At 42.3% G+C, this 21,059-nt stretch overlaps 1 protein-coding gene across 1 annotated transcript in view; it reads left to right on the top strand.

Annotated features, from left to right (window-relative positions):
* KLHL31 (kelch like family member 31) overlaps positions 1-20,854 on the top strand; it is a 60,475-nt gene extending 39,621 nt beyond the window's left edge. The window contains exons 2-3 of the mRNA XM_082252163.1: positions 6,570-7,774; positions 19,398-20,854. Of these exons, the coding sequence (XP_082108289.1) occupies positions 6,603-7,774; positions 19,398-20,130 (1,905 nt within the window). The 5' untranslated portion in view covers positions 6,570-6,602 and the 3' untranslated portion in view covers positions 20,131-20,854. The remainder of the gene's footprint in view (positions 1-6,569; positions 7,775-19,397) is intronic.
* The last annotated feature ends 205 nt before the right edge of the window (positions 20,855-21,059 follow it).

Raw genomic sequence — 21,059 nt, 5'->3', positions numbered from 1 at the left:
TCCAGAGGGTCTTTAAAGGACACCGCATTATCCAGCGGGAGTGTAACGTGTTTAGCCAGTCTGGAAACTGCAGCATCAACCAGAGGAGCTGATTCCAGGTGACTGACTTCTTCCGATTTAAAAGGATACAACTTGGACAGTTTGGAGGATAAGGAGGTCTTGCTGTCCCCTTTACTCCACTCTTCTAGGATGACATCCTTCAATTCTGACAGGAGCGGAAAGTTTAGCCGCTCTTTCCCCAAATGTTTGAAAAACCTTCTCTGTTTTACTTGTGGGGTACTGGGATCTTCCCATTTCAGAGCCTCTTTGACTGCTCTTATGAGAGGTGCAACAAGGGCAAAATCAAAACCCCCAACTGCACCTTCCTCTTCTTCCGAATCGCTCTCTGAGGATTTCCCGGAAGTGAAGCTTGGCTGAGAGGGACCTTGCTCTTCAGGAGCATCAGCAGGAGAGCTGGGAGTAGCAGATCCAGGTGTGGGACTAGCATTCCACTCCTTCATGGATTGTTGGACAATCCGTTTCACCAGGGATTCCAATCTCTGATCTTCAGACTCTCTTTCACCAGCTGCACGAGCGAAACAGGGCTCGCAAAGGGACTTGTCCTCCGGGACATGCGCCCCACAACCCCAACAGGCTCTCTGGGCCGTATGGCTACTGTGGCGGTGTGTGCGGTGTCTGGAGGAGGAATGTGAGCGTCTCCTCTCATGTCTGCTCCCTGATGGAGACTCACGGCGTCTTGACCTTGAAGATGATTCTCTTCGTGGCCTGACAGGGTCTCTTTCTTGACCAGACCTGGAGGAGCTGGGAGAAAGAGAAATCCAGGGAGACACAGGATTTAGCCATGAATCATGAGCCAGCATCCCTCCCTTCATATCCCTCTAAATGTACCAGCACTCACCTGTTGTGAGAGGGCTGGCCACAAGAGGGCGGTGAAGCAGGATCCATGTTTCAGGCAAAACCACAAACTCACTAGGAAGTAGAGCATACAGGGATCACTACAAAGCAATAAGGAACATTCAGGTGTTGTCCTAATATGCATCCAACCGCTCTCCCCCCCCCCCTGCATACCACAAAAAGGTATGCAGCATCCGGTCCCCACATACCTGGTAAACAAACGGACAAGGTACCGGGAAGACGTCGCTATGCCCACAGTGCATTCCCAAATGCTCTGGAGCTGACAGGCGTTTAAATTTTCGCGCCAGGATGACGTCAGCGATGGCCGGCCGTGATCGCAAGTGCGCATGCGCGGACCAGGCCTCGCTTTCGATCGCGGCGAAGTGCGCATGCGCAGGCAGCGAGCGGAGCTCCATTACCACACAGCGCATGCGTCCGCCGGACTGAGCGGAGGGGAAGCAGGAAGGAGATGGCTGGAACGCACGGAGCGTTCCAGCCGCCATTGGGCCACCAGGGATAGCAAAGAAAGATAGTTTGGAGACAAACAAACATAACAAAAACACTGCCATGGAGGAGACAAATCTTCAGACCCTGTCAGGATATCCGTCGGCCATCCGAAGCACCGCACAGTTATCAGCCAAAGGGGATTTTGAAATGTCACTCACCCGCCCGTGGCTGGGCCCTGGACATAGACACCGACTTTTCATTCTGAGGTAAGCCGACCAAATTCCAACAGGAAATAATCCAAATAGTTGATCCTTGGAGGAGGACAAAAAAGGAACACTGGCTGTGCCTGCAAGCTGAAATTTATAGAGGGGGGTCCTATACCATTGGAGAGGTGGCGGGGTTAACCCACACGTAGGCTGCCATGGAGACTGCCAGGAAAACAAATTTTAGGAGAGTGGAGAGTGGTGAAACTTCTACCAATATTTTTATTGTCGTATGTGCTTTTCTTGTACCATCCCATCCTCCCCCCATTTCTTGTATGGGTGTAGCAGGGACAGAAAGTAAAAAACAATCTCCCTAACTAGAACAAAGGCAGAAAAAAAAACGTAAATTACACTGTTGCGACTTGGGATCTGACTTGTGAGACCCCAAATCACATGACATGTGAAACCCATACTACTTCAAGTAGACTTCTATCAGACTTGTGCCTCAAAGTAATACTCAAGTCCCCATGGAAGTCTCCTGGCAAAGTCTTATTGTAAGCCATGCAAGGTCGCAGCAGTGTGAAACAAACCAAAGACACCATACTATGTAAAACAAAACAAAAACATTTTGGCTGCAGCTAAAATTTTAATAGATAAGAAACCACCCTCCGCTTTCCAGCCACAATGTAAGAATATTGAGTGTAAGATTATTAAGATTATTGAGTGCCAAACTGGAACACAAAATTGCAAACAACATAGCACAAAAGCCAATGTGGAATACGTTATAAAAAGCATATCCTTTAATAATATACCATAGCATACAGTACATATTGCGGATGCTACATGGAATTCAGATCTAAAATGTAGTCCTATGAAAAAACCTGCTATCCTTAGTTATAATACGAGGGGTAGTTATCAAAACTGGAGTAGGCAGAACCTGGAGCAGCTATGCATAGCAGCCATTCAGCTTCTATCTTTAACTTGTGCAGTTAAGCTACCCATGGATGGGTTGAAATTTGGTTGGTTCAGCAGGGATTGGATACAATTTGATCTGTGTGTGTAACCATTCCTGTTTGACAGATGGCGATTGATAGATGTCAAGAGAACAATTTGGAAAACCTTTGCCGATTAGCAGCTGATCATTGTATTCTGACAGTGGAGAGTTCTTCTTTTAGAATATAATGTCCTGTCGAGGGGGATTCCTCCATCTACCTTGTTTGTGTGGATGGAGGAATTTGTTCTTTTTTTTTCTTAATTTAGCCTGCTAGGTGCATAAAAAAAAACAAAAAAAAAAACAAGCATCTAAGGCCATTTTAAAACATTGAAAATGAAAGATAGAAGCTGACTGGTTGCTATACACAGCTGCACATTTTGTGTATTCCGCACTAAAAGACACCCTTTTTTTCCTATAAGATAAACATTCACCCTAAAACCTTTTAACCACTTGCCGACCGCCGCAAGTAGATATACTGCGGCGGTCAGCCCCGGCCAGGCAAAGTGACGTATATATACGTCACTAGCCTGTGACCGGCTTGTGAGCCAACAGCGGGCGAGCGTGTGCCCGCCCCGGCTCGTTCACTGAGGAGTCCGTGCGTGTGACCGTCGGTAGAGAGGGAGAAAGGCAGGCAGCTTATGTAAACAAGCCGCCTGTCATTCTCCCCTGTTTAAAAATGGAGATTAGACGGTTCTACTATGTAGGACCGTTGATCTCTGTTTTTACAGTAGTAGCCATGTCCCAGCACAGTTAGAAACACGCCCCTAGGACACACTTAACCCATCCCTCTCCAATACAGTTAACCCCTTCCCTGCCCGTGTAATTTTTACAGTAACAGTGCATATGTATAGCACTGATTACTGCAGTAATGTCACTGGTAACCCCAAAAGTGTCAAAAATGTCAGTCAAGGGTCCGATCTGTCCGCCGCAATGTCGCAGTCCCGCAAAAAAAATCGCAGATCGCCGCCATTACTCGTTAAAAAAAAACCACCAAAAATGACAAAAATCTTTTCCTTTGTTATTAAACGCGATAACTTTTGCGCAAACCAATCAAAATAGGCTTTTTGCAATTTTTATTACCAAACATATGTAGCATAAAACAAATTGGGCGAAGATGTTAAAAAATTTTGATTTTTATATTTTTTTGGGGGGGAATTTCATATAAAAAAATGTGAAAAATATTGTTATTGTGGCAAAATTTACGCTCTTTTTTTGTTTATAGCGCATGATCAAAAAATCGCACGGGTGATCAAATACCACCAAAAAAAAGCTCTGTTTGTGGGAAAAAAAAGGATGTGAAATTTGTTTAGGTACAGCGTCGCACGACCGCGCAATTGTCCGTTAAAGTCACGCAGTAAAAAATCACAAAAAACCCCCTGGTCAGGAAGGGGGTAAAATTTTCCGGGGTTTAAGTGGTTAAATACATTGGATAGATATGGGGCTTTTAAACCAAGAAGTCTTCTTTAAATCTGTTATTGAGATATGACTTTATATAGCCTACAAGTAAAACATGTCATGTAGTACTAATAAAAAAATACATTTTAGGTATCACAAGTTACATATTGTCATTAACTACTAATTAAAATATCATTACAATCAGTGTTCTCTCTCTTTCTTTCTGAATGGTCCCACGGCTTCTGGGGCCTGTGTGTGTCATAAAAGCCAATGGAGGGGAGGGGAGTAGAAGAGCCTGGAAATGTCATAGCTCACCGATTGGCATTCTTACCCGGAAGTGGGAGTGGGTACCTGTCAAGACCAGGTACCCGCTAACCCCTTCCCCACCAAAAGGTGCCAAATGTGGTAGTGGAGGGCGGGAGGCTGTGAACAAGTGGAGCTTCTCCTTTTGGGTGGAGCTCTGCCTAAAACTTAGATTTACAAGCCTGATGTGAAAATGTAACTTTTCTTAAAACATTAAAAAGGCAAACAGGCATTATAGGGCACCATAATATTCTCTTAGATCAACTGTGTCCTTACAGAATGCTCCTACATCTAACTTCCTAGTACTGGAAGCATAAGCATATTCCTTAAAATAGTGATCAGCATCTGTGAAACCCATTAAGAGTCACATGAACTGTCACTGGGAAGGCAAAGGTGGGGGGGTTCATACTTATGCTTAGACTTTCATGAAGGTGGTAGGCCCTTCCAAGGCTCAGCTAGAATTCACAGTCAAAAGGTATAGGTACCGTAATTAAAATTTTAATTTGTCGTAGTATAATATTTTTTTCAGCTTAAAAATGTTAGTAGTAGTATTGGTAAATAGTTTATTTTAATATTAAACTAAACCTCAGACATAAAAGCACTGAAATAAAACAATGATGTATTTTCATTAAATATATTCTATATTGTGAAATATATATATGTAACTCTTGATATCCACCTCTGTGTTCTTCTCCACAAGCATCACTGTGAAGGAGGAGGCGGGGGGGGTGGGGGGGGGGTAGCATAGGGAGCTGATAGTAAACTAACTAATAAGCTATGCTGCTAACAGGGAACATGCAGACAGGATAAAAAAGCAGAATGAGGGATGACCCCATCACTGTCCTGATTTTGCTCCAATGTTTAATCAGCAGGCTGGGTGAGTATTTAAATCCAATGCTCTTGACTGAGCTGTGCTGCTGTTGCAATGAGGGTCAAGGATCTGTTCATGCTGCCTGGCAGGGTTACTGGATCACAAGAGTAACTGGCCAGAATTACAAATCATTTGGCAAGTGAAACAGTTCCCCTTAAAGAATATGTTACCCCAATATTTCTTATTCCTGATATGTGCCTGCTGTACCATGTACTTGTATGAAAAAGTATCCTGTCCTCTTCATATTGCTTCCTTTGTGTGAAAGCCCTGCTAGTCCCTCAGTTTCCTATTAAAAACTGACCACACTAGTCAGTTCTCTAGCTATGCTGGAAACTCAGCCTACTCTCCTCCATTAATCAGACTTGTCCTAACGCCCCCCCCCCCCACACACACACACACACTCACATCCCCCCCAACACACACACACACATACACATACACACACACACAGCCTTTCACTGGGAAGGTCAGTGTGCAACTGCTTCTCCTTCCCCAGCTCCTATGCAGCTGACAACAGAGGGAATGTGATCACATATAAAAAACTTTAGCATTAACATATCTTATGGCCTTAGGTAAGTGAGCAGAATTTATTGAAGTACTTAGGAAGAGAGACTCTTGTCATTACACTTTGAAAACTATTATCATGGTTTTTCAGATTTTGGTGGCTGAACAATTATCAATAATTTGTCTGTAATGCTCTGACTCTCCTGCTGGTGTTTCTGTGCTTCAGATGGCATATGTTATATTCTGTAAATGGCGACAGTAACTGTTTATGAATAGCAGATGATGCTGTTAATGGATCTCCATTACTGTACACTTGGCCTTGCATGTCAAGTTAAGAATAGCGTGTGTAATGTGAGTGCCAGAGACTCCCCGTGTTGGAAGAATTTAGAGGTCAGATCATCATTTTGTTAGCATGAAATCATTACACAACCAATTAGACAACACAATTTTAAAATTCATAGCCCAAAAGTAACTTTCAAACTCAAAATGTTTGGTTTTTGTTTTTCATTGTAAAGATTTTAGGTCCGGCTATGTGTGGAATTACTTACAGGGAGAAAAATATTTTGCCAGCCATCTCTTACCCTCTCTATTTCTGCTGTCTGTCAAGATTAGGCGTCATCCCACAGCCTTCAGTTAGGGGTCCTCTGACACGACAAGCAAAAACACTGAAAATGGCATAGGATGGAGATTATTAAGTGAAATCTACAATGACACATTTGCGTAATGAGGCTTTACAGATTAGTTACATTTTCAAAAGAAAACTGCTACTTTACAGCCAATACAGAAAATACTAAAGTTGGACAAAAATGTTTTTAAAACACAGGGATTGTGGCCAATACTGGTAAAAATATTATTTCTAGAACATGTCTTCTAATTAAAGGAAAAATGTGCAAGCCTGGAATTAGAAATATATATGGCTCATGTGTTTATTATTATTATTTATTTTTCTGTTTTACAGAAAGGTCTTGGCTGTGATTTCATTATTGCAGTCATGGCACCAAAAAAGAAGAATGTCAAGAAAAACAAGTCAGACATCAATGAGATGACCATTATTGTAGAGGACAGCCCTCTTAGCAAGCTAAATGGTATCAGTGGTCTTATTGATGGGGGAAATGGTTTCAGCTATATCTCCACAGAGGTTTCCGACTCCTCATATGGCACCAACCTCATGGAAGGCCTTAGCAGAATGAGACAGGATAACTTCTTGTGTGACCTCACCATTGGTACCAAAACAAAATCTTTTACAGTCCATAAAGCTGTCATGGCTTCTTGCAGTGAATACTTCTACAATATCCTAAAGAAGGATGCCTCCACTCAGCGGGTTGACTTAAATGATGTATCACCTTTAGGTTTAGCAACAGTCATAACCTATGCCTACACTGGTAAAATTACTCTTTCATTGTACACAATCGGTAGCACCATATCTTCAGCTATCTACCTTCAAATCAGCACTCTTGTGAACATGTGCTGTGACTTTCTAATGCAAGAAATCAATGTTGAAAACTGCATGTATGTTGCTAACATGGCTGAAACCTATGGACTTAGAAGCACAAAGGAAGCAGCACAAAAGTTCATTCGAGACAACTTCATTGAGTTTTCAGAAACAGATCAGTTCCTGAAGTTAACGTTTGATCAGATAAATGAACTTCTTATTGATGATGATTTGCAGTTAACCTCTGAGATTGTTGCCTTCCAGATTGCAATGAAATGGTTGGATTATGATGAAAAGCGAATTAAGTATGCCTCTGGCCTTTTGAGCAATATTCGATTTGGCACTATTTCAGCTCAAGATCTTGTCAACTATGTCCAGTCAGTGCCCAGAATGATGCAGGATTCTGACTGTCACAGACTTCTTGTTGAAGCTATGAATTATCATCTGCTACCATATCATCAGAACACCTTACAATCTAGAAGAACAAAAATACGCGGTGGTTCAAGGGTCCTTGTAACAGTTGGGGGCCGACCTGCTTTAACAGAAAAATCTCTCAGCAGAGAGATTCTGTACAGGGATCCTGAAAATGGATGGAAAAGACTGGCTGAACTTCCTGCTAAGAGCTTTAATCAGTGTGTGACTGTGATGGATGGCTTCCTTTACATTGCGGGAGGTGAAGACCAAAATGATGCCAGGAATCAGGCAAAGCATGCAGTCAGCAATTTCTGCAGGTATGTTTACATGCTTGGCAATACTTATGTATTAGTAAAAGTTTGTGTACGTGTGGCAGAGCAAGTCTATAAATAATTTATCACATGATTTGATGATTATTAAATGTAAAGTAACCCTGTATATTAAAAACAGACCAGACAACTTTGGTATTCCTCCATATGATGAAAGTTATATCTTGGAGGTTTTGTCTATTTTATCTGGGGAGTGGGTCACTTTTGCAAACTCTTCCTTGACCCTCTAGTCACTGAAATGTTTTGTCCATCTTATCTGGGGAGTTGGTCACTTTTGCAAACTCTTCCTTGATCCTCTAGTTACTGATTGGTACTTTGGTTTGTGGTCCATAAACTGTGTAAAATAAAACCTTCTTCATCTAGAAAGTCTTGCCAAAGACTTGCCAACCAGTGTGCCATCTTACTGACAATGATCAGTTGTTCAGTAGTGTTGGGCGAACGGTTCGGCCCGAGTATGAGTTTGGCCTGAACATTAATTGTTTCGCCCTCGCCTCCGCACAATACAACTTTAGTGTCTTTTTATTTTGTCAGGGCAAGTCTCCTTCAGTATATTTCAGTATATTACTGCATGTTTAATGCAGTATATTGCAGTCCGTTATTGCAAGTTTAACGCAGTTGTATTGCAGTGCATTGGTGCACATTTAACGCAGTATATATTAGTTCATTTGTGCGTTTACCGCAGTAAATGCAGTGCGTTTGAACACGTTTAACGCAGTATATTTCAGTGCCTTATTGCAAGTTTACCACAGTATATTGCAGTGCGTTAGTGCACATTTAATGCAGTAAAATTCTTGTTCAAGAGTTTTTATTGAAAAGAAAGATCAACAGATAGCATAACAAATAGTACACATTAACCACTTTAGCACCAGCCGCCGCAGATGTACTGCGGCAGGCTGGCGCTCCCAGGCAAAAACCTGTACATGTACGGCGCTCGCCTAGGAGGAGCTAGAGGCGATCTCGCGGTGCCGGAGGCGCGCTCCCGCCCACGCTCGTCAGCAGGGAAGCTAGTGCGTGTGGCAGGCGGCTCCGATGGCCGCTGGCCACTCACGATCTCTCGCCGCTGACAGAGAAGGACGGATGGCTGATGTAAACACAGCTGTCTGTACCTCTCACTGAAGTTATCACAGCTTTCATGTAATCCTGCTATATAGGATCACATGTCTCTGTGATGACTTCACAAGCCCCCCCCCCCACAGTTAAAATCATGCCCCTAGGGTCACATTTAACCCCTTCCCTGCCAGTTGCATTTTTACAGTAACAGTGCATATTTTTAGCACTGATTACTGTAGTAATGTCACTGGTACCCCCAAAAGTGTCCAAAATGTCAGTTGGGGGTCTGATCTGTCCCCCGCGATGTCGCAGTCCTGCAAAAAATTGCAGATCATCGCCATTACTAGTAAAAAAAAAAAAAATAACAATAAAAATGACATAAATCTTTACAGTAGTTAGTAAACTAAATAACTTTTGTGCAAACCAATCAAAATACGCTTATTGTGATTTTTTTTTACCAAAAATATGTAGCAGAAAACAATTTGGCCTAAAATGTTAAAAAATTTAGATTTTTACATTTTTTTTTTTTTTTTTTGAGAATTTCATATAGCAGAATGTGAAAAATATTGTGTTTTTTCAAAATTGTAGCTTTTTTTTTTTTGTTTTTAGCGCAAAAAATAAAAATCGCACAGGTGATCAAATACCACCAAAAGAAAGCTCTATTTGTGGGAAAAAAAGGACGTCAATTTTGTTTGGGTACAGTGTCGCACGACCATTAAAGTCACGTAGTGCCGAATTGCAAAATAGGGCCTGGTCATCGAGCAGCCAAATCCTCCAGTCTGAAAGTGGTTAAGAATACCATTGTGTTGGTTTGGGAATGGGGTAAAAAAATTGGCTGTACATGGTCTCGTCAACAACAATCTGTATAGCTGAGAAGTATACCAATAGATTTTACTGATTGAGATATTCAAAAAACAAACTTATGGGCATAGACTTATTCTGAACAATATAAACTTGTATCGGTCCTTTAATGGTATATTAACATGGCTATCTAGCCGCTGAGTGGCCATTTAGTAACCACTATAAAGACATTATATGTTATGCTGACATAGTGAAGGTTACCTGAGAGATGAGGTAACAGGGGTATGGGGGGGTGAGAGAGTCAAGAGAAGGAGAAGGACAGGAAAGACCGGAAAAGGGAGAAGGTAAGGTAGAGAGATCCCCGCGAATAGAGCAACCCCCTAAGAATAAGCATTAAAGAGGACATCATGTTGTGAATCTTCTACCATGGAAGAAGTACCTGTTCTTTAAAGCCTGGCGGAAGACCATGTGTAATCCATGGTCTCCATAGATTATCAAATTTGCCAAGGTTATCATTGTCTAAAGCTTCCATCTTAGCATGTAGCAAAGTACGGTTCATTCTGTGTTTAGTCTCCATTATGTTCAATGTGGATGTTTTCCATGCTTTGGCTATGGTCTGCTTCATGGCTGTTAAGATTTGGGTAAGTAGATTGAATTGTTCACGTGTTAAGGATTCCGGTTTAAGGTTTAGAAGGGCCATCCCCGGGTCCGGTGTGAGAGATACATTAAACATCTTAGAGGCAAGCATAAAAACAGCTATCCAGAATGCTTGTGCTAATGGGCAATTCAACCAGATGTGTATATGTGTACCCAGCTCAGAGCAACCACAAAAACAGAGAGCCGATTGGTTTGGCGCAAACTTAGCGATTCTGGCGGGGATTAAGTACCATTGTGTAAGCACTTTGTAGGAGGCTTCCACCACAAGGACATTTGAAGAGGAGGATTTAGTTGCAGACCATATTTCAGCCATGTCAAAAGTTCTGCCATGCTGAGGTCATTTTCCTGTTTAGCAACATATGGGGGTGGACCTGCATCTGGTTTGGTAAGTAATTGGGAGTAATTGGGAGATTCCAGATCATACCTCTATGGTGTGGATCCTTTATACATATATGCTCAAACTGGGAGAGTTGGTTCAGAATAGCACCCCTTATTATGTGTGGGGTAAAAAAAAATATTAATTTGTAGGTAACAAAATATTTCAGATTGAGATAGGTCAAAATATTCACATAGGGTTGGGAAAGTTAGAAGAGACGTCGCTGAGACCATATTGTATAGGCGAATGAGGCCTGTTATGGACCAGGCCCAGAATGCCACTGGGGGAATCAAAAGCTGGGTAGAAGGCCGGATTCTTGAGGAATGAAAGTAGTGGGTTGTGTGCAGACTGTAGGCCATACGTGACTTTCAGTCTATCCCACAAGGAGAGAGAGTGTTTTGTAATCGGGTTGGTTATGGATGTGCGAGCTGTTGGGTGTTGCCATAAAAGATCGGATACTGATAGAGGGTCACAGTTCACAGATTCTATGGCAACCCACAGGGAGATCTCTTTGGTGGCATGGTATTTAGCAAGTTGTTCTATCTGTGCAGCCTTGTAATATGTGGCAAAATTAGGGAAGCCCAAACTGCTGCGCAGTTTGGGAATATATAAGGTGGGTTTCGGCAATCTAGGTTTGACTGAGCCCCATGTGAACATTGTTGCTCTTGTATGATTCATAAACAATGTGCAGGTACAGATATTGAGAGGACCCTGAACAGGTATAGGATTTTGGGAGCTTTTCCGTCTACCAAACAGGGCTTGGGCATCGAGCATACGATCCTGAAGAAGCGTGCTGCGTCACGCGAAACGCGTCGACGTCACACACCACTACGCCTGCGGACTCCACCCTCCACCCTATCGGAAACACTGACCGCGTACACAGTTCGTATGCTCGATGCCCAAGCCCTGTTTGGTAGACGGAAAAGCTCCCACGCTCTCTGGCGGACACTAAGGCTTGCCCCCTCAACAGACTCACCATGGCCGGACACACAACCGGACTGACTTCTACATACTGACGGACGGCACTAAGCGGACATCACACGGACTCATACCATCCATACGGTCAGTAAACGGCTCTGTTCCTGTGACTAAATATTTGCTAACATGCCTGTCCTGGTGAAATCTATAGAGATGGAAGGCTAACTGAACGGTCGGAGACATACAAAGTGTGTCTATCAGTGAGCATAATCTTATACACCGGACTGCAATATCCACAGACCAGAGGACATTTAGCTGCAGAGCGTCCTGACTGCTCAGACACATATACCGGTTGAATATCAGACCGGGTATGCAAATCAATGTTTAAAGCCATCTGTTTGTTTGCCTGCTTCGCTTGCCTGTCTGTCCGTTTCAGTCATATGTCCGTGCCGCTTTACATGGTGTCTACTGCTGTGTTCTGTGTTTAAAGATTCATCTGGAAAGTGCAGCCATTCAATACATGTCCATTTACCAGAGGAAGTTGTGGTAGAGCCATCAATTGCCCTTGTATACCATATGGGTGTGAGGACCCTGCACCTAACGGTCATATACGGAGACTTCTGATAACCACCAACCAAAACTTTTATATCAAAATTTGCACAAATATCCCCAACTGGATGCTTCTACTGGAGGTGGCTCTATCCATACATATTATGTTCATACTCCAAGAGCACTACAATTAATTCTATTTTTGTCATGAACATTTTTTGAATATTTTTTGATTTTTCAAGTGATTGTTGGATTTTTCAATGTGCAATAGGGGTGGTGGGTGGAGTCTGTAGCGTAGTGGTGCCATTTTTCACCAGACAGGACCTTTTGCAGTGTTTCATCTTCATGTCGATAGGTAATTCTCTTATAACATTCTGTGCAATGTTGATGCTGTTGTTTTAACTTTTATTTTATAAATTTTCATTCAATAAAGCTCTATGTGATTCAATTTACCTCACCTTCGTTGTAGCCATACTTTGCAACTGCTTTTCTTTCACTTTTGTTTTTTCTCATATTTTATATATGCCCTAGGCTCATTGTATAATGCAGAGACCCATTGTAAGAAATGAGGGCCGAAGCATTATTTTTGGAGGGTGAAGTGCATATAGGACCAGGATATTGTGTTGGATGCTTTTTTAATGTTTAGGGAATGGGAGCAGGAAGGGATATGACTTTTCTTGGCAGTGTGTGTTAAGAGGACAACACAGCGAATATTGTTGTTAGCTTGACGTATGGGAATGAAGCCTACTTGATCACGGTGGATAAGGTTTCCAATAAAGTTGTTTAACCACATAACGACCGCCCACCGCAGATATACTGCAGCAGGCAGCAGCTGCTGGGCAAAGTGACGTAGGGGTACGTCACTCGTTCAGCCACCTGTAGGGGGCGAGCGCACGCCGCTGGAGGTGCGCTCCTGCCCCCGCTCGTTCACAGGCAACCCTGCGTGAGTGACCGGTGGCTCCGATGTCCGCCGGTCGCTCGCGATCTCCCGCAGGAGAGGGAGAAAGGCAGACGGCTGATGTAAACACAGCCGTCTGTCATTCTCCCTGATGTAAGTGCAGAGACTATACGATCCTTCTATGTAGGATCGTATGTCTCTGTGGTTACATCACAAGCCACGCCCCCCCCACAGTTAGAATCACGCCCCTAGGGACACACTTAACCCCTTGATCACCAATAAAGTTAACCCCTTCCCTGCCAGTGTCATTTTGACAGTAACAGTGCATATTTATAGCACTGATTACTGTAGTAATATCACTGGTACTCCCAAAAGTGTCAAAAATGTCAGTCAGGGGTTCGATCTGTCCGCTGCAATGTCGCAGTCCTGCAAAAAAAATCGCAGATCGCCGCCATTACTAGTAAAAAAAAAAACAATAAAAATGACATAAATCTTTCCCGTAGTTAGTAAATGCAATAGCTTTTGCGCAAACCAATCAAAATACGCTAATTGCAATTTTTTTTACCAAAAATATGTAGCAGAAAACAAATTGGCCTAAAATGTTAAAAAATTTTGATTTTTACATTTTTTTTGAGAATTTCAGATAAAAAAATTTGAAAAATATTGTTATTTTTTCAAAATTGTCGCTCTTTTTTTGTTTATAGCGCAAAAAATCGCACAGGTGATCAAATACCAGCAAAAGAAAGCTCTATTTGTGGGAAAAAAGGGACGTCGATTTTGTTTGGGTACAGTGTCGCACGACCGCGCAATTGTCAGTTAAAAATCACGCACTGCCGAATCGCAAAATAGGGCCTGGTCTTTGAGCAGCCAAATCTTCCGGGGCATAAGTGGTTAACCTGAAGGCGATAATCTTAGCTAAGAGCTTAACATCCAAATTCAGGAGTGAAATGGGGTGATATTTTGTCCAAATGGTGTCATCGGCATGGGGCTTGGAATACATATGATCACTGTTAGGGTTTTCTGTCTAAAGGATTGTCCTTTAAGGAGGGAGTTGAAGGTGTTTGGCTAAGACAGGGGACAAGGAATCGGAAAATGTTTTGAAAGTAAAGCGCCTGAGAATCAGTCCAGGCCGGGTCTCCTATTTAGTTTCAGCGCTTTGATGGGGTTGAATACTAGTCTAGCTTTATCTAGGTTGGCTTTCTGAGTTGTGGAGGGATTGTTTTGGAACACTGCGTAGCATGCGTTGAAGTTCGATTCTAGCTTACGACCAAATGCTTTGCGTTCTCGATTAAAGAGTGCCGCTTGTCATAGACAGGTGCCTCGGAGGACTGATTCATGTACTTCCCACAGAGTGAGCGGTGACACGTCAGGGGTGGAGTTATGTGCTACATATTCTGAAAGGGCGCGTTCGATATCTATCTGATTGGATGGGTTTTTGAGTAAAGAATCATTAGGACACCAGGTGGGGTCATGTGCTTTAGGGATAGGAGATACTATAGTGGTACATACTGCGCTACGGTCTGACCATGTGACTGGTATGATCGTAGATGCCAAGACTTCAGGCAACATACCGATGGTTAGGAACACATGGCCAATACGTGAAAAGGTATTGTGGGGGTGTGAGTAATACGTATGGCGTTGTTTGGTCAGATTCATTTTCCACCAAGAGTCCACTAGGTTGTGTTTCGCAAGTAGTTGTGAAAAACAAGAGTTTATTGGGGCTCCCAGATAGGGAGGGACTTGTCCAGGACAGGAAATAGGACTTGGTTTGAGTCAACGCAAATCATTACTGTGCCATTTTATGGGAATCTACCACCTGACGATGTGAGAGAAAGAACATACAGTAGGTCGTTTATTAGGGACAAAGTATGACACTATTGCAACTCAGGGTCTTTGATCTCATTTAAGATTGTGATGGAGTGGTGCTGTGGAAGGCTACAAGCAACCCACACTGTTTAGTCGAGGCAGAAAAAAACAACAACAATGTAGGAGCGCTAACAAAACCTCCAGCACATGAAGAGTAAATGGGTTAGAACGGGTGGGGGAGGGGAAGGGAAGAGAACATGAGGAATAGAAACTGCAAAAAAAAAAAAAAAAAACGCAGATGAAAAAACGCAGATGAAAAAAATACCATAAATTGATGAATGACAGAGTCCTGATGGAAAATGTCCAAGGCACCGAGCTGCTCTCCACAGACAAGAGGAGTTCTGAACTAAACAAAAGAAAAAGAGAGAGAGCGCTCTAAGTGCAGACAGTCTTTATTAATACCAAGGCATAGGTGATATAAACTCACTAGAAACCAAAGTCATCGAGCTGTGTCAAGTCATGGACATCAGGAATTCCTCTGGGAGGTGCCATCCACTCGTGTGCAGCAATTCAGAAGCTTGATCGCTGATCAGAGGAGAAAAGGAAGCCGGCTACCTCCTCCAGCAGTCGGCGGTCAGCGTCTAAGGCAGCGGCTGCGATGTGCGGTGGAAGCTGGAACGCGGCCTCGTCACCAGGGAATGTATGGTGTGTGGAATATGCAAGGTATGCACGACGCGTTTCTGAGCATGCGCTGGGTCACATACTGCCCTGCGCGCTCTTTCTTCAGGTGCTCGCAGATGATCGCAGTACTCCAGTGTGGGGACCTAATTAGGGAACCCAAACGAGGTAGTGCAGATCAGAGGGTATGTGGATTGAAAGATATGGTTGAAACCTTAACGGGACAGGCTTTGAAGAAAATAACTCAGTGACGATTATGAAAATATGTAGGAACATCTGAGGTTGTTCAACAGATATGGCAATATTGTAAGGAACTGTGTGGCAGTATTTTGCCTTCCTCAGACTGGGGGGTAACAGTTCCCCATGGTATTGTCCATTGGTAAATGGAGGGGGGGGATTAATTCATCCTGCCAAAACAACAAGAAACAGGGGGTATAAACCAGAAACTTAGGCAGTTTACAATACTTGCGGTTAAGGTTAGGTCCTTAGAATCATTCCTGAGAAGGGATGGTTGGTCGACCTGTGAAGATTGGCAGTCACAACCACGTATTTAAAGTGTAACACATGGCATGTTAAATCTGTCAGTCCACTGAATATTCAGGATCCGAAGCCGGGGAGATGAAACGTCCTTGTTTGTATGATTTGTGACAACCATTCTTCTCAGAAGGGTTTAGATGGGTTGCGTGGGAAACACGACGGTGATCTGCAGCGTGAGTTCTCTGTGCCCTGTGGGGTTTCCACCAGATGTAGGTCCTGAAGGGTGATCTGTAGATGTTCAGCAGATCGACAAACGTGTTTTGCACCTTGGTACGTAAAACGCACAGAAAAGGGGAAGCCTCACTGATAAGAAATTTGTTGTTGCTGCCGGATTTGAAGCAGAGGTTTCAATGCCCGCCGTTTATTGATGGTTAGTGGAGACAGGTCGGCGAATATTTGGTAATTTTGCCCCTGAAAGTTTAGGGACTCTTTACCTCTAGCTGTGGCCAAGAGCTGCTCCTTTAAAAGGTAGTAATGAAACTTTGTAATGATGTCACAGGGTGGTCCTTCTGACTTTTTAGGATATAAAGCTCGATGAACTCTGTCCATCTCCAGCCATTCTACTAGGATGACCAGTTGTAGCTCCTGAAATAAGGCCAGCATTTTAGCTTTCAGGTCTATCACATTCAGGAATACCTCTTATGCACAAGTTAGAACATCTCGCTCGATTTTCGTAATCTTCCAGTCGGGATTGCAATACAAGGTTTTCTTCCTTAAGGTTTTCAATCTCTGCTGTATAGTCCTGCGTATACTGTAGTACAGCCTGTGCGTCTTTGATCGATTTTGACCTCATCTTCAGCTGAGGTCCTCCTAGCACCATGCCGCTGTGCCCAGGACTGCTCCAGGCTCTGCTGTGGGAATAGTGAGAGTGGGTGTCACTCAGGCTGCCTCCTGCCTCAGGCTGCCTCCGTGCTACGGGTTTGTCTGATCTCAGAGAGTGGAGCTTCAGTCAGACATGTCCTCTCTGATAAGCTCCGTGCGTGCACCTGACATAGTCAGTCTTCAGGCAGGGCATTATTTCCTCTGTTTAGTGATGTTGTCCGTGCTATCCAGCCACAGCATGCAGAGGAGGTGGTGGACTTGCTTACTAAACCATCCTCATCCTCCTCATTCTCTATCACCCAAGCAGAGACTAGTGTGCAGTCCACTGCAGCTGCCAGAGTGGCTTGTGAACACAGCATCAGCCACTTGCTCCTTGATCATGCACAGGCATTATTTAAATTATCAACAGTACCTCTATAGGGTTATGGTGTGAAGGCACCACCAACACCCAATTTTTCTGCTCCTGTTACTTCTATCCAAAGTCTGCGAAAGAGACACCAGAATTTATCCAAAAAAATCTCTAATTTTGTTTTGAGGGCACTACATTGTGGCATCATCATACAGGCATGGTCCCCAAGCCGTTGTTAACAAAATAAAGAAAGCTTGCTTTCATTGTTTTGGCTTTATAAATGTAATTTTTGCTAAAGCATGTTCTATACACAGTACAGATGTGCCACTTTACAGGAAGACTAACGGGAACCCCCAAGCATTATATTTAGAGAAATTTTTCATTTTTATTTCTAATTTTTATGGTTTTTCCTTAAGCATTAGTAAATAACTGCTCATTTAAAAATTATGTTTTTTACAAACTTTTTTTTTTTTTTATTGATACATGTCCCCCAGGGCAGTACCTGGACCCCCATAACCACTGTATGTCAAATTAATTGCCTATAAGTCTTCAAACTGGGCACTTTTGATTTTCCAGTTTGGGTCCCATAGATTTAAATGGGGTTCGTTGTTCGGTTTTGAACTTTTGTGATGTTTGAAAGTTCTGGTGCAAACCGAACAGGGGGTTGTTCGCCGCATCTCTGTTGATCAGTAACACTTAACCTGTCTGTCCCCTCACAGCTGGTGCAATGCTGATATTTAGAAATCGCTGTGAGCTTTAGAATAATGCTACTTATGGAAGATCTACATGGTGCGGTGGGGGGCACTATGTAATACCTGGACCTTTCAATTTGCTGCGAGGTTCGGTCTTGAAAAAATTGTACCAGTGTTCTCACAGCCACAAATGTGTTATTTTCAGTATTAAACCAAATGTAGTCAGAAACAATTGAGTACTGTCTGTGATACTTTTTTACTTTTTTTATTTGCACTAACACACAATTTTTCAGGACAAGCTTTCGGAGTATGTCCCCTTCTCCAAGGTCCATACAGTACTAATTCCCAAAGTTTTAGCAGAATTTTAAACAAAAAACCAATGCCCCAGGAAAAAAAAAAAATGTACACGGCAATGGTAAATAGACTAGAATGGTTAGTGAGATAAGACAGAAAGAAAGCTATAGACTGGGGAAGAGTGACAGTTACAGAGGGGGTCGTAAAATTGTTGGATAATGAGTGAGAAAATCCCAGGGCAGTACCCGGACCCCCATAACCACTGTATGTCAAATGAATTGCCTATAAGTCTTCAAACTGGGCACTTTTGATTTTCCAGTTTGGGTCCCATAGATTTAAATGGGGTTCGTTGTTCGGTTTTGAACTTTTGTCATGTTTGAAAGTTCTGGTGCAAACCGAACAGGGGGTTGTTTGGCGCATCTCTGTTGATCAGTAACACTTAACCTGTCTGTCCCCTCACAGCTGGTGCAATGCTGGTATTTTGAAATCGCTGTGAGCTTTAGAATAATGCTACTTATGTTATGCTCCATTTACTTGGTTATTTTCCTATTGTTTTTAATAAACTCCACTTAACTTACTCCAATTGAAAAAGGAAACATATCAAATGTAAAAGTATCACATGTCTCAATCCCTCCTTCCCTCCCCTCACACATCCATCAAACCCCCCCACCTGTATCCCACCCATGCACTGTACCTCAATCCCTCCCTATACACCCTATCAAGCAATCAAAAGGAGCTGAGGTACCTTGAGACATGTGAGGCTGTTACTTTAGATATGTTTAATAAACTTACGAGGAAGTAGCTTCTGGGTGTGTACACGCCTTTTTGTTATTTTTAGTTTTTATTATGCTGGCTCCTGTAATTACACTCACCTAATGCGTCAGGGTAGAACTTCCTTGACAATAAAATTTTGTGGGGTTCTCAAAACCAACTATTTTTTGGGTGAATTATTTCTTACAGACCAGTGGCTCTTAAGATACATCTAGATATCTGTTGTGTGAATAACAGATATGCTTTCTGTAACCATAAAACCAAGTAGCATCTTACATTCCTTTGGCAAAACCTTTAATGAACATCATTGCTAAAATATTCTTTACCTTTTTTCCCTATTAGTATAAATCTTAATATTAGGCTACTTTTTAAATGTTCTAAACCCTAAATTATTTTCTTTTTTGCCATTACAGGTATGACCCACGTTTTAACACCTGGATTCATCTTGCCAACATGAATCAGAAACGCACCCACTTTAGCTTTAATGTTTTCAATGGCCTTCTTTATGCAATAGGTGGTCGTAATTCTGAAGGATGCCTGGCATCAGTTGAGTGTTATGTGCCTTCAACTAACCAGTGGCAAATGAAATCCCCACTGGAGGTTGCCAGATGCTGCCATTCCAGTTCAGTCATTGATGGTAAAATCTTGGTTGTTGGTGGATACATAAATAATGCATACTCCCGCTCTGTTTGCATCTATGACCCATCTACTGACAGCTGGCAAGATAAGGCAAGCCTCAGTACACCCCGGGGGTGGCATTGTTCTGTTACACTTGGTGACAGAGCGTACGTGATGGGTGGCAGTCAACTTGGTGGCCGTGGTGAGAGGATTGATGTCCTCCCTGTTGAATGCTTTAACCCTCACACTGGTCAGTGGAGCTATGTTGCTCCTCTTCAGAATGGAGTGAGCACAGCTGGTGCTTCAACACTAAATGGAAAAATCTACCTGGCTGGTGGCTGGAATGAAATAGAAAAGAAATACAAGAAGTGCATCCAGTGCTACAACCCTGATCTTAATGAATGGACTGAGGAAGATGAATTGCCGGAAGCAACTGTAGGGGTGTCATGTTGTACCATTACCATGCCCAATTTTAAAACACGGGAATCTAGGGCAAGTTCAGTGTCATCGGTACCAGTTAGCATATAAAAATATACTGTTGGGAAGAAACCACTACTACTTAAGCACATTTACTTCTCAGACACAAGGCCAAAATGACAAAAAAAATATTAAAAAAAACTGCTGTAATTACATTATTTTACACATTGTCTTAGCTAAATAATTTTTGTTACTTTCGGAGGAGGACATAATCAAAGAGAACATACTTTAACAATTTGTTTAATATAGTAATGGTTGAAGAAGCTGTTCGATGACACATCACTAAATTTAGCTACTACAACTTAAAATATTGCTTTGGAAATTGTAGGCTAGTATAAAGCAGTAGCTTTCCCATAAGGCATGTATCATGGAATCACTGACGCCAAACCTATAATTCTTGATAATGAAAACTACCAGGAAAATAAATATTTAAAAGAGATTATGGAGGACCTCTCTGGTGTGAAAATATGACTGTTTACTTGTACATTAGCAGCATTAGGTAGAGTTTAGACATGTATGCAGTGAGTGAATGATTTATCTTGTTAATATTTCATTTTAGAAAAGATTTGTTGTAATTGGTTTGTGACTGCCCAGTAAACTAAATAAGTGGACACCTTATGAGCACATTATTTGCTATATGTATAATATGCTTTGAAGGATTATTTTAAATATAAATGTTCCAGCCTAATAATTTTTGCAGAGTGTAAACATATAACCCCTATCCAGCATTACTTTTAGATAAAATGTTCCAGCATAGTAATATGTACTGGTTGAAAGTAAATACAACTATTATAACACAACTATTAAAAGTGTTAGAGAAAAAATATATATATTTTCTTTCATTGCAGTCAGAAAATCCATTTTTTCCATCTCGGCAACCCAGTGGTTTTTAATACGCAAAGCATTAGGCAGCCAATGTACTGATTTGGTAACTTCTGAGGATGTTCAAATTTGATCATCAATCTGAAACATCCACTTAT

This window comes from Pelophylax lessonae, assembly GCF_965119305.1.
Source record: "Pelophylax lessonae genome assembly, chromosome: 3".
In the NCBI taxonomy this organism is placed as follows: Eukaryota; Metazoa; Chordata; class Amphibia; order Anura; family Ranidae; genus Pelophylax; species Pelophylax lessonae.
The sequence above is the reverse complement of the archived record's forward strand: the minus strand, read 5'-3'. Positions and strand labels throughout refer to the sequence as shown.